This window comes from Pelobates fuscus, chromosome 10 (assembly GCF_036172605.1).
Source record: "Pelobates fuscus isolate aPelFus1 chromosome 10, aPelFus1.pri, whole genome shotgun sequence".
NCBI classification, from domain to species: domain Eukaryota; kingdom Metazoa; phylum Chordata; class Amphibia; order Anura; family Pelobatidae; genus Pelobates; species Pelobates fuscus.
This window is the reverse complement of record NC_086326.1, coordinates 116,345,193-116,363,237: the sequence shown is the minus strand read 5'-3', so window position 1 is coordinate 116,363,237 and position 18,045 is coordinate 116,345,193. Positions and strand designations below refer to the sequence as shown.

The 18,045-nt window shown below is 44.6% G+C and overlaps 1 protein-coding gene across 1 annotated transcript in view; it reads right to left on the bottom strand.

Annotated features, from left to right (window-relative positions):
* LOC134575105 (zona pellucida sperm-binding protein 4-like) overlaps positions 1 to 18,045 on the bottom strand; it is a 177,694-nt gene that overhangs the window by 75,017 nt on the left and 84,632 nt on the right. The window contains exons 3-7 of the mRNA XM_063434271.1: positions 9,621 to 10,059; positions 9,403 to 9,546; positions 9,133 to 9,311; positions 8,958 to 9,055; positions 8,741 to 8,868 (exon numbers count right to left, since the gene is read on the bottom strand). Of these exons, the coding sequence (XP_063290341.1) occupies positions 8,741 to 8,868; positions 8,958 to 9,055; positions 9,133 to 9,311; positions 9,403 to 9,546; positions 9,621 to 10,059 (988 nt within the window). The remainder of the gene's footprint in view (positions 1 to 8,740; positions 8,869 to 8,957; positions 9,056 to 9,132; positions 9,312 to 9,402; positions 9,547 to 9,620; positions 10,060 to 18,045) is intronic.

Here is an 18,045-nt window from a genome sequence, read left to right as displayed (position 1 = left end):
AATAGTCAACAGGGTCGCAAGAAGCGTGTGGAAAAACCAAGGCGCAAAATAACTGCCCATGAACTGAGAAAAGTCAAGCGTGCAGCTGCCAAGATGCCACTTGCCACAAGTTTGGCCATATTTCAGAGCTGCAACATCACTGGAGTGCCCAAAAGCACAAGGTGTGCAATACTCAGAGACATGGCCAAGGTAAGAAAGGCTGAAAGACGACCACCACTGAACAAGACACACAAGCTGAAACGTCAAGACTGGGCCAAGAAATATCTCAAGACTGATTTTTCTAAGGTTTTATGGACTGATGAAATGAGAGTGAGTCTTGATGGGCCAGATTGATGGGCCCGTGGCTGGATTGGTAAAGGGCAGAGAGCTCCAGTCCGACTCAGACGCCAGCAAGGTGGAGGTGGAGTACTGGTTTGGGCTGGTATCATCAAAGATGAGCTTGTGGGCCTTTTCGGGTTGAGGATGGAGTCAAGCTCAACTCCCAGTCCTACTGCCAGTTTCTGGAAGACACCTTCTTCAAGCAGTGGTACAGGAAGAAGTCTGCATCCTTCAAGAAAAACATGATTTTCATGCAGGACAATGCTCCATCACACGCGTCCAAGTACTCCACAGCGTGGCTGACAAGAAAGGGTATAAAAGAAGAAAATCTAATGACATGGCCTCCTTGTTCACCTGATCTGAACCCCATTGAGAACCTGTGGTCCATCATCAAATGTGAGATTTACAAGGAGGGAAAACAGTACACCTCTCTGAACAGTGTCTGGGAGGCTGTGGTTGCTGCTGCACGCAATGTTGATGGTGAACAGATCAAAACACTGACAGAATCCATGGATGGCAGGCTTTTGAGTGTCCTTGCAAAGAAAGGTGGCTATATTGGTCACTGATTTGTTTTTGTTTTGTTTTTGAATGTCAGAAATGTATATTTGTGAATGTTGAGATGTTATATTGGTTTCACTGGTAAAAATAAATAATTGAAATGGGTATATATGTGTTTTTTGTTAAGTTGCCTAATAATTATGCACAGTAATAGTCACCTGCACACACAGATATCCCCCTAAAATAGCTAAAACTAAAAACAAACTAAAAACTACTTCCAAAAATATTCAGCTTTGATATTAATGAGTTTTTTGGGTTCATTGAGAACATGGTTGTTGTTCAATAATAAAATTAATCCTCAAAAATACAACTTGCCTAATAATTCTGCACTCTCTGTATTATAGACGCTTTATTAAAGGTTTTTCCTCTATTGTAGCGCCTATCACCCGTATGACAAAAAAAAGGATGGCAATACTCGTGTCTGGTCTCACGAGGCACCTACAGGCTTTTGAATTTCTTAAAACTACGTTCACATCTGCACCTATATTACAGCATCCTGTCCCCTCACTGCCCTATATTCTTGAAGTTGATGCTTCCGATAGCGGGGTAGGTGCTGTCTTATCCCAAAGAGAGTCGCCTGAAAAGCCATTGCATCCTTGTGGCTTCTTTTCCAAACAAATTTCCAAGGCAGAAAAGAATTATGATGTGGGTAATCGCGAACTCTTTGCTATTATTTTAGCACTTAAAGAATGGAGGAGACATTTGTTAGATGGAACTAAGGATCCCATCCTCATATTTACGGATCACAAGAACCTATCCTACCTTAGTGAGGCTAAAAGATTGTCTTCTAGGCAGGCTAGGTGGTCACTGTTTTTGTCTCATTTCAATTATATTATCACCTATAGGCCAGGTGATCGCAACATTAAAGCAGACGCTCTGTCCAGACCGTTCGAAACTGCTGACAAACAGGAGATTGATGTTACTCCTGTCATTCCCCCAGACAGGATAATAGCTACTACTATTTTGTCTATTTCCTCGTCCCTCTTGCAGACCATACAAGCAAAACAAAGCATGGCACCTAGCGAGAGACCTACTGATAAACTAGTCGTTGATGTTCCCGAGAGACGGGATATTCTGTCGTTGTATCATGACACTAAGACTACTGGACATCCTGGTATTTCCAAAACGGTGTCAGCTGTTTCTCTGTATTTTTGTTGGGATTCCTTGCGCAAGGATGTCACCGACTATATAGGTGCTTGTACTACTTGTGCCTGTATGAAATCTTCTCGTAGAGTTCCTTGTGGGCTGTTGCATCCGTTACCCGTTCCCGAGAGATCTTGGTCTAACCTGTCCATGGATTTTATTGTTGAATTACCCCCTTCGAATGGTAACACAGTTATCCTAATTATAGTAGATTGGTTTTCCAAGATGGCTCACTTTGTGTCTCTTCGCAAGCTGCCCACGTCTAAGGAACTGGCACTTATCTTCGCTAGAGAGGTGTTTCGGTTGCATGGCATTCCCGTATCTATTGTGTCCGATAGGGGTAGCCAATTTATTTCCAGGTTCTGGAAAGCCTTTTGTTCGGAAATGGGTATTTCTCATTTTTTTCACGCTTACCACCCCCAGTCTAATGGAGCTGCTGAACGTGCCAATCAATCACTGGAGCAGTACCTTCGTTGTTTCGTATCCCACTATCAGAGCAATTGGGCTGACCTTCCTTGGGCTGAGTTTGCTCGGAATAACGCTACTCATGATTCTTCCGGCAAGAGTCCTTTTTACGTTGTCTATGGCCAGCATCCCGTTGTTCTTCCGGCTGCTTTCTCCTCACAGGGCATGCCAGTTCCGGATGAACATTTGGCTGGTTTGCGTAATACTTGGGAGCAGGTTCAGCGTTCTTTGGTGGATTCCGCTGCTCGCCAGAAGGTGCAGGCTGACAAGCATCGCAGGACGGCTCCTTCTTATGTCGTGGGGGACAGGGTTTTTCTTTCCTCGTGAAAGATTCGCCTCCGGGTGCCTTCTATGAAATTGGCTCCCCGCTTTATTGGTCCTTATCGTGTTTTGCATAAGGTTAATCCTGTTTCGTATGCCTTTCGTCTTCCTAAGAATCTGCGTATTCCTAATGTCTTTCACACTTCATTGTTGAAGCCTTACGTACGCAGCCGCTATACCCGGCATACTCCTCCTCCCCCTCCTGTCTCTGTGGAGGGTCATGAGGAGTTTGAAGTTTCTGCAGTTCTTGACTCTTGTTTCCTTAGAGGTCGACTTCAATACCTGGTGCATTGGAAGGGCTATGGGCCTGAGGAGCACAGTTGGATTTCCGCTGACGCTGTTCACGCTCCTCGCCTTGTGCGTTCTTTCCATCGCCGTTTTCCTGCCAGGCCTGGCCCTCCCCGCCCGGAGGGCGTGTCCTCAGGGGGGCGGGGGGGAACTGTAGCGGTACTTATCCTTTCCAGGTTAACCGCAGCTTAATTGCTTGTTACTGGGTGGCCGCTGTTACACTTAGCGGCCGCTAGGTGGCGGTGTTTTGGAGCTCCTCGGGCAGCCAGCGCTTTTTTGCCCGGCTTTCATGCACCAAAATCGGACACTTTTATGTGCAGGCACTGCTGAACCTCCAGCCCCTGGTTCTAATTCGTATGGATTAAACAAATGCATGCAAATTCGGTAGTTTGTGTTGGAGGAATGTTTTAACCCAGATAGCCATGCCATGGAGCATATTAGTGTAATTAAAGACTTTGGCTCCATGGCAATTAAACTGTATTTGTGTGGTCTGAGTGCCATTCACCTAATAATGTGCACTCAGACCTGAGCTATCTGGGGATATATTACATGTCTGTGTGTTATGTATAAAATGTGTCTTTATGTATTTTAAAGTGATAGTCTTTGTGTCCCCACGTGTGTAATGGAGTTTTGCCTTTGTCCTGGGAGATAATTGAATTACTTCTCCAGGGCAGAGGGGAGGAAGCCAAGATGCATTGTGGGGATGTTTTACTGCTGTATGTCTGTAATTGGTACTTGTCTGTCTTTTGTCACAGTCTTCCATCTGGTCCCCTAGGGGAGTGTCCACCAGGTGGGAGACCTGCATAAATACAGGGGCAGGTAGCCCTCAATAAACAGACCACTGCTTGAAAAATAAATAAAGTAATAATGGCGCCGATTCAGAGGTCAGATAAAGTGGCCAATGAATCAGTGCCAAAGGCCTTCAAAATTACTCTCCCAACATAGGGAATAACCCTTAGATAATAGTAGAATAGAGGAAAGAGGAAGGGCCAAAAACTAAGCCCAAGTGGAGAGTAATGGGGGAGGGAGGTCCCTACCTTTTAATGATCCTAAAGGAAAACACAAAATAAATAAAATAGATAGGCAGGGGAGTAATACTGGACCAAGCCTGGGGGGATACGAAGACAGCTGCTCGCTATGCAAGGAGACAAGCTGATCTTTATGCTATTACAAAAAATCCCCCATCCGGCTTGAGAGACTCACAGTAACTCAAAACAGAGTAGTAAAGTAGACTTGAAGAAATAGGGCTAAAAAGGAGTCAGCACTGTAAGGAAAAAAACCCTACTCAACCCCCACTAGTACTGAGTCCAAAGCAAAGATTCCTATAGTGAGAAGGCTGTCCCTGAATACCTCAGCACAGTGGATAACCCACTTGTGCCTACCAAGTTCCAAGTCCCTACCCAGTCCCTGCCTATCTCAATAACTTAAGTTAAATTAAATTAAACAAAAATCATTATTAGTGCTACCTATAAAGTGCAAAATTATAAAATAAGTTAAAGAGGCTAGCTCGACGCGCGTTTCGGCGTTACAGCACGCCGTCGTCAGGAGCAGTGAGCTTGTGGTGTCCCCTGAACCTGTTTAAATACCTTCACATATCAGCTTGGTTGGTGCCGGCTGTGTGCGGTCACGTGAGTATGTGCGTCATCCTAAGCTCCTCCCCACGGGTCGCGTCACGTGACGTGGACCCGGAAATAATATCCTGGGTGGGGAGAACGTATGGACGTCATCCGACACTCCGCCCCGTGGTCGCGTCATATGACGCGGACCGGGAGGCAGTGTCCTAGATAATACGAGCGTGTCTCTAAACACGCCCCCGGCCAATCGCCAGCATGGGTGGGGAAGTATACCCGCCCACTATTGCGAAGAAGGTGTCCGCCCCCCTTAGAGAGGCGAAAACGGGCTCGGTCCCACAGGATTCCAGGCAGGGACCCGTTCTAAATGAAAAATATCCCTATGTTGTGCAGGGATGTAAACATCAATATTAAAGGGTCCTTTGCAGTGTAAGCCAGAGTGATGAGTATGAAATCCTGCATATCGAAGGAGCAGGATTTTGTCCTTACTAATGGCAATAGAGAAGAGGAGAGAACCCCATGTTTAACTGTATATTGCCCCAATCTCATAGGGGGACATAAAACATCAGTATAAATAGGTATATTGATTGGTCCTTATATAACCGCAAGGGCAGGACCATCTATACCTAGAATGAGTATGCCTAGTTCAATGCCTTAAAAGGCAAAAGCCCCAATATTATGAGGGGACATATTCATCAATATTAATGGGTATGCTGATAATGCCTGTTAATCAGTAAGGGTATGCGTCCCGTATGTGAGGTAATGAAGGAAAAGAGGGGGGACAAATTCACACAACTGGCACCAAGTGGCCTGAGATTAATCTATAGTGTACCCACTGTCATCAAAGACATGGGCATCAATAGTGCCAGGTGTACTCATGGTGCCAATTGGTCTGGAAACCACAAGGACGTACAGCCCCAATATACGGTTCTGATAATGTTATTTGAGTCGCGTGGTACCTACTTAAAGGTAAAACCTTTAAAATGTGCTTTAATTTAATTTACTTTAATCTACTTTCTGCACTTATGTTTATGTATATATTTATGTTTTGTAAATGTTTGCTCGCAAGGTTTTACCTTTAAGTAGGTACCACGCGACTCAAATAACATTATCAGAACCGTATATTGGGGCTGTACGTCCTTGTGGTTTCCAGACCAATTGGCACCATGAGTACACCTGGCACTATTGATGCCCATGTCTTTGATGACAGTGGGTACACTATAGATTAATCTCAGGCCACTTGGTGCCAGTTGTGTGAATTTGTCCCCCCTCTTTTCCTTCATTACCTCACATACGGGACGCATACCCTTACTGATTAACAGGCATTATCAGCATACCTATTAATATTGATGAATATGTCCCCTCATAATATTGGGGCTTTTGCCTTTTAAGGCATTGAACTAGGCATACTCATTCTAGGTATAGATGGTCCTGCCCTTGCGGTTATATAAGGACCAATCAATATACCTATTTATACTGATGTTTTATGTCCCCCTATGAGATTGGGGCAATATACAGTTAAACATGGGGTTCTCTCCTCTTCTCTATTGCCATTAGTAAGGACAAAATCCTGCTCCTTCGATATGCAGGATTTCATACTCATCACTCTGGCTTACACTGCAAAGGACCCTTTAATATTGATGTTTACATCCCTGCACAACATAGGGATATTTTTCATTTAGAACGGGTCCCTGCCTGGAATCCTGTGGGACCGAGCCCGTTTTCGCCTCTCTAAGGGGGGCGGACACCTTCTTCGCAATAGTGGGCGGGTATACTTCCCCACCCATGCTGGCGATTGGCCGGGGGCGTGTTTAGAGACACGCTCGTATTATCTAGGACACTGCCTCCCGGTCCGCGTCATATGACGCGACCACGGGGCGGAGTGTCGGATGACGTCCATACGTTCTCCCCACCCAGGATATTATTTCCGGGTCCACGTCACGTGACGCGACCCGTGGGGAGGAGCTTAGGATGACGCACATACTCACGTGACCGCACACAGCCGGCACCAACCAAGCTGATATGTGAAGGTATTTAAACAGGTTCAGGGGACACCACAAGCTCACTGCTCCTGACGACGGCGTGCTGTAACGCCGAAACGCGCGTCGAGCTAGCCTCTTTAACTTATTTTATAATTTTGCACTTTATAGGTAGCACTAATAATGATTTTTGTTTAATTTAATTTAACTTAAGTTATTGAGATAGGCAGGGACTGGGTAGGGACTTGGAACTTGGTAGGCACAAGTGGGTTATCCACTGTGCTGAGGTATTCAGGGACAGCCTTCTCACTATAGGAATCTTTGCTTTGGACTCCGTACTAGTGGGGGTTGAGTAGGGTTTTTTTCCTTACAGTGCTGACTCCTTTTTAGCCCTATTTCTTCAAGTCTACTTTACTACTCTGTTTTGAGTTACTGTGAGTCTCTCAAGCCGGATGGGGGATTTTTTGTAATAGCATAAAGATCAGCTTGTCTCCTTGCATAGCGAGCAGCTGTCTTAGTATCCCCCCAGGCTTGGTCCAGTATTACTCCCCTGCCTATCTATTTTATTTATTTTGTGTTTTCCTTTAGGATCATTAAAAGGTAGGGACCTCCCTCCCCCATTACTCTCCACTTGGGCTTAGTTTTTGGCCCTTCCTCTTTCCTCTATTAGACCACTGCTTGACCCTCAACACTGAGCCTTGTCTCGTTCTTGGGGGGATTCACTGTATGCTCATAGGGACTGACTGCCAGGAGTGTAAGCCGCTTGGGAGCTTTTCCTGTTCGTCTGCTAGCAGCTATTCGTGAGGTTTCCAGTTTGGAGTGCTTTTTTGTATCCAGTTCGGGAGTTTGGTGTTCTGCAGTAGCTGTGCCTGTCTCTCAGAAAGGGGCATATCACCTAAACGGATTTTAACCCCTTGTCTGCTGAAACGGTCCGTTACAGAGCCTATATTGTCAAAGGCCTCCCCATTGGTCCCTGTCATGCCACACTCCCCATACACTTACCTTTTGGGGGCGTGGATGTGACAGGGACCAATCAAAATAGACGTTAAGATATATATATACACTCACCTTTTTCCCTTAGTTCCTTGCCCTATCGTGGTTTCTGTTTCAGTTCCCCTTTAGCGCTTGTTGTATTCAGTTGTGTTCCTTCGTACCTAACCTTGGCTTTGTTTTCTGACTACGTTATCTCCTTATCCTTATCTGTTCTGTTTTCCGGCTTGCTGTTTACTGTGTACCAGAACCCGGCTAGTCCTAGTTTACGCTGTCTCTTTGTGCCCTTGACCTCGGATCGCTCCTGACTCTGTACTTCTCCTATAAACGTCGAGTCCGGCCACTCTAAGGTCCGGTAGACGTATCTCCCCTCTGTGTTGTCTTCTGTTTAGTTGAATCCTGCGTGTTGGGGTATATTTTCGTTACAACAGCCCACAGAACATGGACTATATAAGGGACAGCAGCTCCAAATGTATTGCTTACCACCTAAGACCCAATGCACTCTAAAGTACATCATGGCCATACTCTCCCTTCTCCAACGGTCCCCTTTGCCCGCCTCACGCAGAACGGTGTAATACAACTTGGGTTTACCCAGCTCCAGTGCTTGTTTGTTAACCATCTTGCTAAATGTCTAATGTTAAATGTTTGTGAATATCGCCTTGCCTTACACGCAGTCATGTATGTTTCAGCTAGTCTAAGCGAGCACAAAATAGAAAAAAAGCATTGATTTATAACTACGTTCTCTCGCAACAAAAACATCCTAAAGTACAGTAATCTGTCAGTTGTGTAAAGCCTGTATTTAATACGCTTGTTAATGTTAAATCTACAAAATGTGCAAACACTCATGCCAATGTTAAATCTGTACGAATCCATATTGACGCAGTTGTGGCGATTGACAACATTATGTACCTACTTGCACAATAAAAATAAAGAATTTAAAATCTGTACGGTTTTGTTTGCAGACACTTCACACAAAGCACTTCAGCAAGCTTTTGGGGGGGTCTGCAGTGTCCCTTTAAATGTATGCATGTAGACATGACAAACATAAGGATTCCTTGTGGTCAACAAATCGCTTTCAGAAAAATAATTTTATCAAAATGTACACACCTTTAGAAATGCGCAGCTCAAGATTTAGTCCAGAGATCTTTGTCACAGATGCAACAGGAACTGGAGATTCCACAACTGGGACAAGAGACTTTGACACAGTGCTGGGGTATGTGCACCAGGACAGTAAACTAAGGGAACCAGAGAAACCGTTAAACTGATTTACAGTTTAGAATGCTTGCTACTTTGTGTGCAGTTCTGTACTTTAAGTAACACTCACGTAACAGTTGTGTCGCGGGTGATAGATCCTTTTGAGGAGAACAGAATATTCTGGCTTGCCAATAGAGAAAACTCATATACAAGTTTACCTTCCAAAAACTGCAAGAGAGACAGTGACTACCAAAACAGTAGCAATGGAATGGAAAAGATAGCGTTCGATTAAAATATAACCTCACCCTGTGTGTGCTGCACTGTTCCAGATGGCCTCTGAATTCCAAGAATTGACCATTTCTGAAGGTGTGTGAAGGGCACCCTGAAGGTCTCAGAACGACAGAAGCCAACACAAGGGGAGGATGAGTTACATGTCGCGAGATAACCAGGCGGAAACGTCCATCAGAATAGCACTGCAAAGATACTATAAAGAAAGTTTCGGATCAATTTTCTTTATTTTTTTAAACTTATTATGCTTTCCTTTTTTACATTATAAATTGTAGCACCACTTTCACCTGTATGTCCATGATAACAAGGAGTCCGGGCATCCTGAGGGTCATAACAGCAGCGTGAGTGGATGCATCTATCATAAGATGCTGTACTATCCAGGCAAGGCACCTTGTCTGAGGACACAAGACACTGAGCAGGAGACAGAAGTCCTGCAACATTAAACACGTTAAACTTTTATAAAGACAAGAGGGAAGTGCTATAGTAGTGAAAGAAGTTCATATACCCATGTTTCCGGTTTGCAGTGTGGAGACAGCAGGCATTTTGTGTGTTAAGTGCATGGATGAAACCATTCCAGAGTCTGTGACATAGGCAACAGATTTGGTTGTCAAATTCCACTGGGGGTTCTGGGTGGGAAGGATTTCTGTCTGTAATTGGGACAGTCCCGAAGATGAAAATTCCTTCGGTGTTTTTTCATGGTGTGAAATGGTTCTCCCCAATGTCACAGTTTCTCCAGTTACTATAGTATTCAAAAATAAGGTTTGGTTTGTAGGCCCAGCAAAGTTGCTAGGCACAACTGATACAGAGGTATTCCTGAAAGTCTTTGGCTTCTGGGTACGGGAAATTACTCTGGGCTTTATGATTTTAGGCTTGGGGCACACAAGGTCTAAATCCTCCGTTTTTTTAGTCCCAAACAATCTTAAACGGAGCTTCCATATTGAACCCTGAAAAGGTAAAAAAATAAAATATATGTATATACCGCAAAGAATATGCCATACTCTAACAATATGAAGTATTTAAATCTAGCTCCATGTACATTCTTTGCTCTGTTGTGTTGTAGCAGTTCTAGGGACCATACATCATATAGGAAAGCATGCTTCGGCCCCATGATGTGGACATCTCTCATTCACATATCAAGCCTCACACAGACAACCACCCCCACTCACAATATTCACCTTATTCTCAATCTGTCAATTCAGCTTCTTCCTAGTTAAACATAAGTAACACACACACACACACACACACACCTGGGGTTAGATAATTTCTAAGACCATTTATATCCTGTAAAGAGGACACCACACACACACAAAAAAAATAACTTAATTGTTTTAAAACATCACCAGTGTTCCTTCTACACAATGGTCACACAAAGGCAAAACTATTTTATTTATGACGACTTAATTCTCTAGTTACACCAAATTTATTTTTGTAAAGCTTTGTGACTGATGGAAAGCAATTTATACAAGTTGTTGGAGAAAATAAAGTCATTTAGATCGGGGTAGGGCCTGACAGCCAAGATGGATTGACGTCCATCAATGTTATTTCGACATTTTTTTTACTTTGCATACCTTGAATGCGGTTCTCTGGTTGAACAAAAGTCTCAATTTTAATGTGACTGGAACTCTCTGATAAGTTATATTGCCAGAATCACTGCAGGCAGGAAAAGTAACCTGTCCGCAAGCTTAGTGAAGGCCTGACATTGAGAAATCCGGCTTGTGCCCAGTTAGCCCTCCTCCAGCCCACCCCTGAATTGGTGTCAGACTGTTCTCAATCACATGCTGCTCCTAGAGGACATGATTGGCACAGCATGGCGAATTGCCGCACATGCACACTAGACTCCCAATGCTTCACTATTGGGAAGTGTTGGATTGGCTGAGATCATCAATCTCTATGAACTCATAAAATCAGAGCAGCCACAGCAAGACCAGCACAGCAAGGGAATAAAGGGAAGTAAAACTCCAGTTTTAAAACCTTACAAGTGGGCTGGACACCAAAATAAGTAGGGTAACTCTACAGCATTACATATACATAGATGTATTCTTAATGCTATATATAGTGTTCTTTTATAGAGACACTATAGTCAACAAAACAACTTTAGCTTAAGGAAGTAGTTTGGGTGTAAAGACCATGCCTCTGAGGTTTCACTGCTTAACACAGGAGGTTAAGCAAGCTATTAACAGAGCAGGAGAATAGAGAATCTAAATTAAACAATTTGTAATAGAGGAAGCGTAAACATTCAATGACTTTACAGGAAGTGTTTAGGAAGGCTGTGTAAGTCACATGCATGGAGGTGTGACTAGGGGGTGCATAAACAAAGTGATTTAACTCATAGCATGGAATTTTGCAGTGAGATTGATGTGGCATGATCTATAGGTAATACCACAACTTCACCATAGGGTGGGAAAATCATAAATAACAAATACTCCAAACCAGATAATGCTGAAAAAGTTTAATTTAGTTAGATTCCACAGAGGACAGAACGCCTCTACCAAAAGTTAGAGGAGAAGACCACGTAGCTGCCTTACAGATGTCGCCAGATGGAACTTCTGCCCAATTTGCCCATGATGTTGCTAAAGCCCTTGTAGAGTGTGATTTGATCTTACTAGGAGGAGCAAGGTCTTTTAACTGATAAGCCTTGATTATTGTATTGGAGATCCAACATCTCCTCCCCTCTTCTGGGACCTATCGGAAGAACAAACAGCTGTTGAGACTTCCGAAATTAATGAGAAACATCTACGTACTTGAGTAGGCACTGTCTGACATCCAATTGATGAAGTTTCACTTCCTCTGGAGTAGAAGGAGATGGATAAAAGGAAGGAATAGCAATTACCTGTAAGATGTGGAAATTCGAGACTACTTTCGGCAGAAACTCTTGTCTAGGTCTCAAGATCACCCTGTCGTGGAACACCTGAAAGGGATTTTCATCGCAGGAAAATGCATGAATTTCAGACATGCGTTTTGCAGTAGTTATAGCCACCAGAAACAAGGTCTTATATGTTAGTAAGACAATACCCAGCTCATCTAATGGAGCAAAGGGGTTTTCAGACAATACCTCCAGTACCATCGGTAAATTCCACAGAGAAGAGTAATTCCTATTTGGAGGTCTTATACGGATGGTTGCTTTAAAGAATCTAGCAATTAGAGGATCTGATGCCCATGACTTGTTGCAGAGAGCAGATAAAGCAGATGATTGGACTTTCAGTGTACTAAGACTCAGCCCCTTCTCCAGACCTGTATGAAGAAAATTTAGAATGTTGACGTTAGATGGCTGAAGAAAATCTACATTATTATCTTGAGACCAGGAACGAAAAACAAGATGAAGTTGATACTTTTCTGGATTTAAGGAGAGTATTCACAACAGCTTCTGAGATCCCTTGAGCTAGTAGTCTCTCCTTTTCAAGAGCCATGCCCCCAATTTCAGCTGGCTGGGGTTGGGATGAACAGCCGGTCCCTGAGTCAAGATGTCTGGTCTGTGAGGAAGAGGCCAAGGAGGTTCCAGGCTCATTTTGTTCAGGAGAGGAAACCAAGGTCTGCGAGGCCAATTTGGGATGATGGCAATTACCTTGAGACCTTCCTTCCATATCTTTCTCAGCAGTCGGTAAATCCTTGGTAGGGGAGGGAATGCGTACCCCAGAACGAATTTCCATGGAAGAGACAAGGCATCCTGTCCTTCTGCTCGATGATCCGCATGTAGAGAGTAAAACCTTTTTACCTGAGTATTGTTGTATGATGCCATCAGATAGATCTGAGGTACTCCCCACCGTAGGGTGATCAAGTAAAATAAATCTGGGTGCAGTTTCCATTCTCCTTGGAGAATCCTTGTTCTGCTGAGATAGTCTGCCAATAACTTTACTGGTCCCGGAAGATAAACAGCTTTCAAGCCTTGTAAATGGAGTTGCGCAAACCTCATTATCGGAGACAATTCCATCAGAAGAGAATAGCTTCAAGTGCCTCCCTGATGATTTATGTAAGAAGCCACTGCTCTGTTGTCTGTATGTATTTTCACCCAGGCATCCCTCAAGAGAGGACGGAACCCCTTTAATGCCCTGAGAACCGCTCTCATTTCTCTCAAATTTGAATGAAGTTTTGACTCCTTCCATGACCATGTTCCTTGAATCCATGAGTTGTTCAAGTGTGCTCCCCATCCCAGGAGGCTGGCATCTGTTGTTAAAGTCATCCAAGCCGGTTCTTCCAGGGGAAAGTCACGAAAGAGGTTTTCTTCTTTTGTCCACCAATACAGATCTTTCGAAATCCTCGGGAGTAAACAAATCTTCTGATCCCAATTGCCGGTTTTTGTCTTGAACTGTAAGAGAAACTGCCTCTGAATAGGTCGCATCCTCCACTGGGCCCATTTCACTAGGCCTATCGTGGAAGTAAGAGACCCTAATTGTAGCGGTACTTACCCTCTCCAGGGGCCGGCCGGGGTCCTCTCTTCTCGCCGCGCGCGGTCCTGCTCCTGCACGAGCCGCGCGCGGCTCAGCCAACGAGATGATCAGTCAGGCGGGCAGTGACCGCGAGAAGCGGTCACGTGTCCTGCCCGACACTAAGAGCGCGCCGCGCGTCTCGGGCGCGCTCTTAAAGGGACAGTGGGAGACTAAATTAGAATCAGTCTCCCATTGGCCCCTGTCAGGCCACATTCCCCATACACTCACATTTTGGGGGCGTGGATATGACAGGGGCCAATCAAAGTGAACCTTAGGGTATTTATACTCACCTGTTTCCCTTGCTCCTTGCCCTATCGTGGTTTCTGTCCAGTTTCCCTTTAGTGCTTGTATCGTTCAGTTGGTTTTTTGGTGCTTGACCTTGGCTTTGTTCCTGACTCCGCTCTCTCTTTATCCTTGCTTGCTTATCCACTATTTTGTCCTCTGTGTACCAGTCCTCGGCTTGTTCTACGTTACGCTGTCTCTCTGTTCCCTTGACCTCGGCTTGTTCTAGACTCTGTCTTGCTTTTTCTCGTCAAGTCCGGCCATTCTAAGGTCCGGTAAGACGAACCCTGGTTTCTTGTCTCCTGACTATCTGTACTATTCCTGCGTGTTGGGGTATATTACCGTGACATTACGATAGGGCCATGGACCCCGCAGGTTTAGGTCAACAGATGGCCACTCATGAGGCTAGATTCGCAGAACAGGATCACCGTATGGATCAAATGGCTCAAGCCATCCAGACACTGTTATCCAGATCAGCTCCGGTACCTGTACCTACGCCTCCTGTAAACCCTATACCGGACACAGCTAATATGCCTAATGCTTCTGCACATCTAACCCCGCCACCTAGGTATGGAGGGGACGCTAAGACATGTAGGGGATTCCTTAATCAAGTGGAATTCCACTTTGAAATGTACCCACGTTCATTTCCCACTGATAGATCTAAGGTGGGTTTTCTTATGCACCAGCTTACGGATAAGGCACTAGAATGGGCAAATCCTATTTGGGAGGCTAATGGGCCTATGGTACACGACTTCAATAGCTTCCTCACAGCGTTCCGTAGAACATTTGACACGACTAAAAGGTCAAAAAATGCCGCCAGGGCATTAATGAGAATAAAGCAAGGATCTAAATCTGTAGCCGATTATGCTATTCAGTTCCGTACCCTTGCCTCACAGGTAGATTGGACTAATAATGGGCTTACTACCGCGTTTATGGAAGGTCTGTCTGATACTATGTTGGATGAGGTAGCAGCTAAGGACCTCCCTGTACCCCTGGAGGACCTGATTGACTATCTTATCGATATAGATAACAGGATCCGTGACAGGTTATATACCAGGTCCAGAAATAGACATTTTGTTCCCTTTAACTCCCCTAGAGCTGAGACTCCCGAGGGATCTAAGGGTTCTGAGGAGGAACCTATGCAGTTAGGGGTTGCCAAACTTACTGACGCTGAAAAGCTTTATAGGAGAAAGGAGGGACTTTGTCTTTATTGTGGTAGGAGGGGTCATATGAGACAAGACTGTCCCGTGCGTCCGGGAAACTATCGCACCTAAGACCGTATAGAGGACTGGCCTTGGGTGTGACATCACAGTCCTCACATTTGCCTCTTAATAAACTACTTCTTCCTGTTTCCCTGCACCTTGATAATAACTGCATAGCAGGGAATATACTAGCCCTGGTTGATTCCGGAGCGGCCGAAAACTTTATTGATTCCAGTTTTGTCAAGGAGAATAACATACCCACCAGAGAGAAGGAGACACCCTTGGCCGTTGAGGCCATAGATGGTAGACCATTATGCTCTCCAGTTATCACACATGAAACTGTTCCACTACATATGTCTACAGGGGTGTTACACTCTGAGACCATTCGGTTTCAGATCATTACTTCTCCTTCCTCTCACCTCGTGTTAGGGTATCCTTGGTTACGTACTCATAATCCCACCATTGATTGGGAGTCAGGACAAATAGTTTCTTGGAGTGATTCTTGCCAAGAGTCTTGTATTGTTAAAATCACCCCTTTGAATTCTACTAATATTCCTCCCGTGCCTACGGTCATACCCTCTCAGTACCTGTCTCTTAAATCTGTTTTTGATAAAAGGGAGGCTGAAAGATTGCCACCTCACAGGCCTTACGATTGTGCAATTAATTTATTACCTGGTACAATGCCTCCCAAAGGGAGAATATATCCTTCATCTCCTCAGGAGAATCTGGTTATGGAGGAATATATTAAGGAATCTCTAGAGAAGGGATTTATAAGAAGATCCTCTTCCCCGGCAGGGGCGGGTTTCTTCTTTGTATCTAAGAAAGATGGCGAATTAAGGCCTTGTATTGACTATAGGGGCCTAAATAAAATCACCGTCAAAAATGCGTACCCCATACCTTTGATCACAGAACTATTTGATAGGCTTAAACAGGCCACAGTTTTTACTAAATTGGACCTTAGGGGTGCTTACAATCTCATACGTATCAAAAAGGATCACGAGTGGAAGACCGCTTTCAATACCAGGAGTGGCCACTACGAGTACACTGTGATGCCCTTTGGTCTTTGTAACGCCCCAGCAGTTTTTCAGGAATTTATTAATGATGTCCTACGTCAATTTATACATACATTCGTTATAGTATACTTGGACGACATATTGATTTATTCTACTGATTTACAGACTCATCACATGCATGTTAAATTAGTGTTGAGAACTCTTCTGGTTAACGGTCTCTATTGCAAACTCGAAAAATGTTCATTTGATCAATCTGAAGTCCAATTCTTGGGTTATATAATCTCGGCCAAGGGTTTTCGTATGGATCCCAAGAAACTGTCTGCCATTATGGAATGGCCTCTACCCCAGGGGTTGAAAGCCATTCAGCGTTTTCTGGGGTTCTCTAATTATTATAGGCGTTTTATTAAAGGGTTTTCTGCCATTGTTGCGCCTATAACCAGAATGACCAAGAAGGATGGTAATACTCATGTCTGGAAACCAGAAGCACTCGAGGCCTTTGAATTCTTGAAGGCTACATTTGCCTCTGCTCCTGTTTTACAGCATCCTGTCCCTTCACTGCCCTTTATTCTTGAAGTTGATGCTTCTGAGATAGGGGTAGGTGCTATCTTGTCTCAAAGAGATTCACCTGAAAAGCCGTTACACCCTTGTGGCTTCTTTTCCAGACAGATGTCCAAAGCAGAGAAGAATTATGATGTAGGCAATCGTGAACTCCTTGCTATCATTTTGGCGCTCAAGGAATGGAGACATCTGCTAGAGGGTACTAGGGATCCCATCCTCATTTTAACGGATCACAAAAACCTCTCTTACCTTAGGGAAGCAAAAAGATTGTCTTCCAGGCAGGCCAGGTGGTCTCTGTTTTTGTCTCGTTTTAATTACATAATCACTTACAGACCGGGTGACCGTAATACTAAAGCTGACGCTCTGTCCAGACAATTCGAGACTACTGACAAACTCGAGGTCGATGTTACCCCTGTCATTCCGCCTGACAGAATAATAGCGACTACTGTTCTTTCCATTTCGTCTTCTCTCTTACAAGCTATTCAGGCTAAACAACACTTGGCTCCTGGGGAGAGGCCTGCTGATAAGCTATTCGTTGATATACCGGAGAGACGAGACATCTTGTCATTATATCATGACACTAGAACTGCTGGACACCCTGGTATTTCTAAGACATTCTCAGCAGTTTCTAGATATTTCTGGTGGGCTTCCTTGCGCAAGGACGTCACCGATTACGTTAATGCCTGTAGCACTTGTGCCAGTATGAAGTCCTCCCACAGAGTTCCTTGTGGGTTGTTACATCCGTTGCCCATACCCGAGAGGCCGTGGTCCAATATATCCATGGATTTCATTGTTGAATTACCTCCCTCTAATGGTAAAACTGTCATCCTAATGATTGTGGATCGTTTTTCTAAGATGGCTCATTTTGTGTCTCTTGTCAAATTACCATCATCCAGGGAACTTGCCTCTATCTTTGCCAGGGAGGTGTTTCGGTTGCATGGTATTCCCACTTCGATCGTGTCCGATAGGGGTAGCCAGTTTATCTCCAGATTCTGGAGAACGTTTTGTACAGAGATGGGTATCTCCCTCTCGTTTTCCTCAGCCTACCACCCCCAGTCTAATGGAGCTGCTGAACGTGCCAACCAATCTCTAGAGCAGTATCTTCGCTGTTTCGTGTCCCACCATCAGAACAATTGGGCTGACCTTCTTCCTTGGGCTGAGTTTGCTCGTAATAATGCTGCTCATGAATCCTCCGCTAACAGCCCTTTTTACGTTGTTTATGGCCGGCATCCCGTGGTTCTTCCAGCTGCATTCTCCTTACAGGGCATGCCAGCTCTGGACGAACATTTGGCTAGTCTACGTAATACTTGGGAGCAGGTTCAGTGTTCTTTGGTGGCCTCAGCTGCTCGTCAGAAGGTTCAGGCAGACAAGCATCGCAGGGCGGCTCCATCCTATGCTGTGGGAGACCGGGTTTGGCTTTCTACTCGCAATATTCGTCTTCGTGTGCCTTC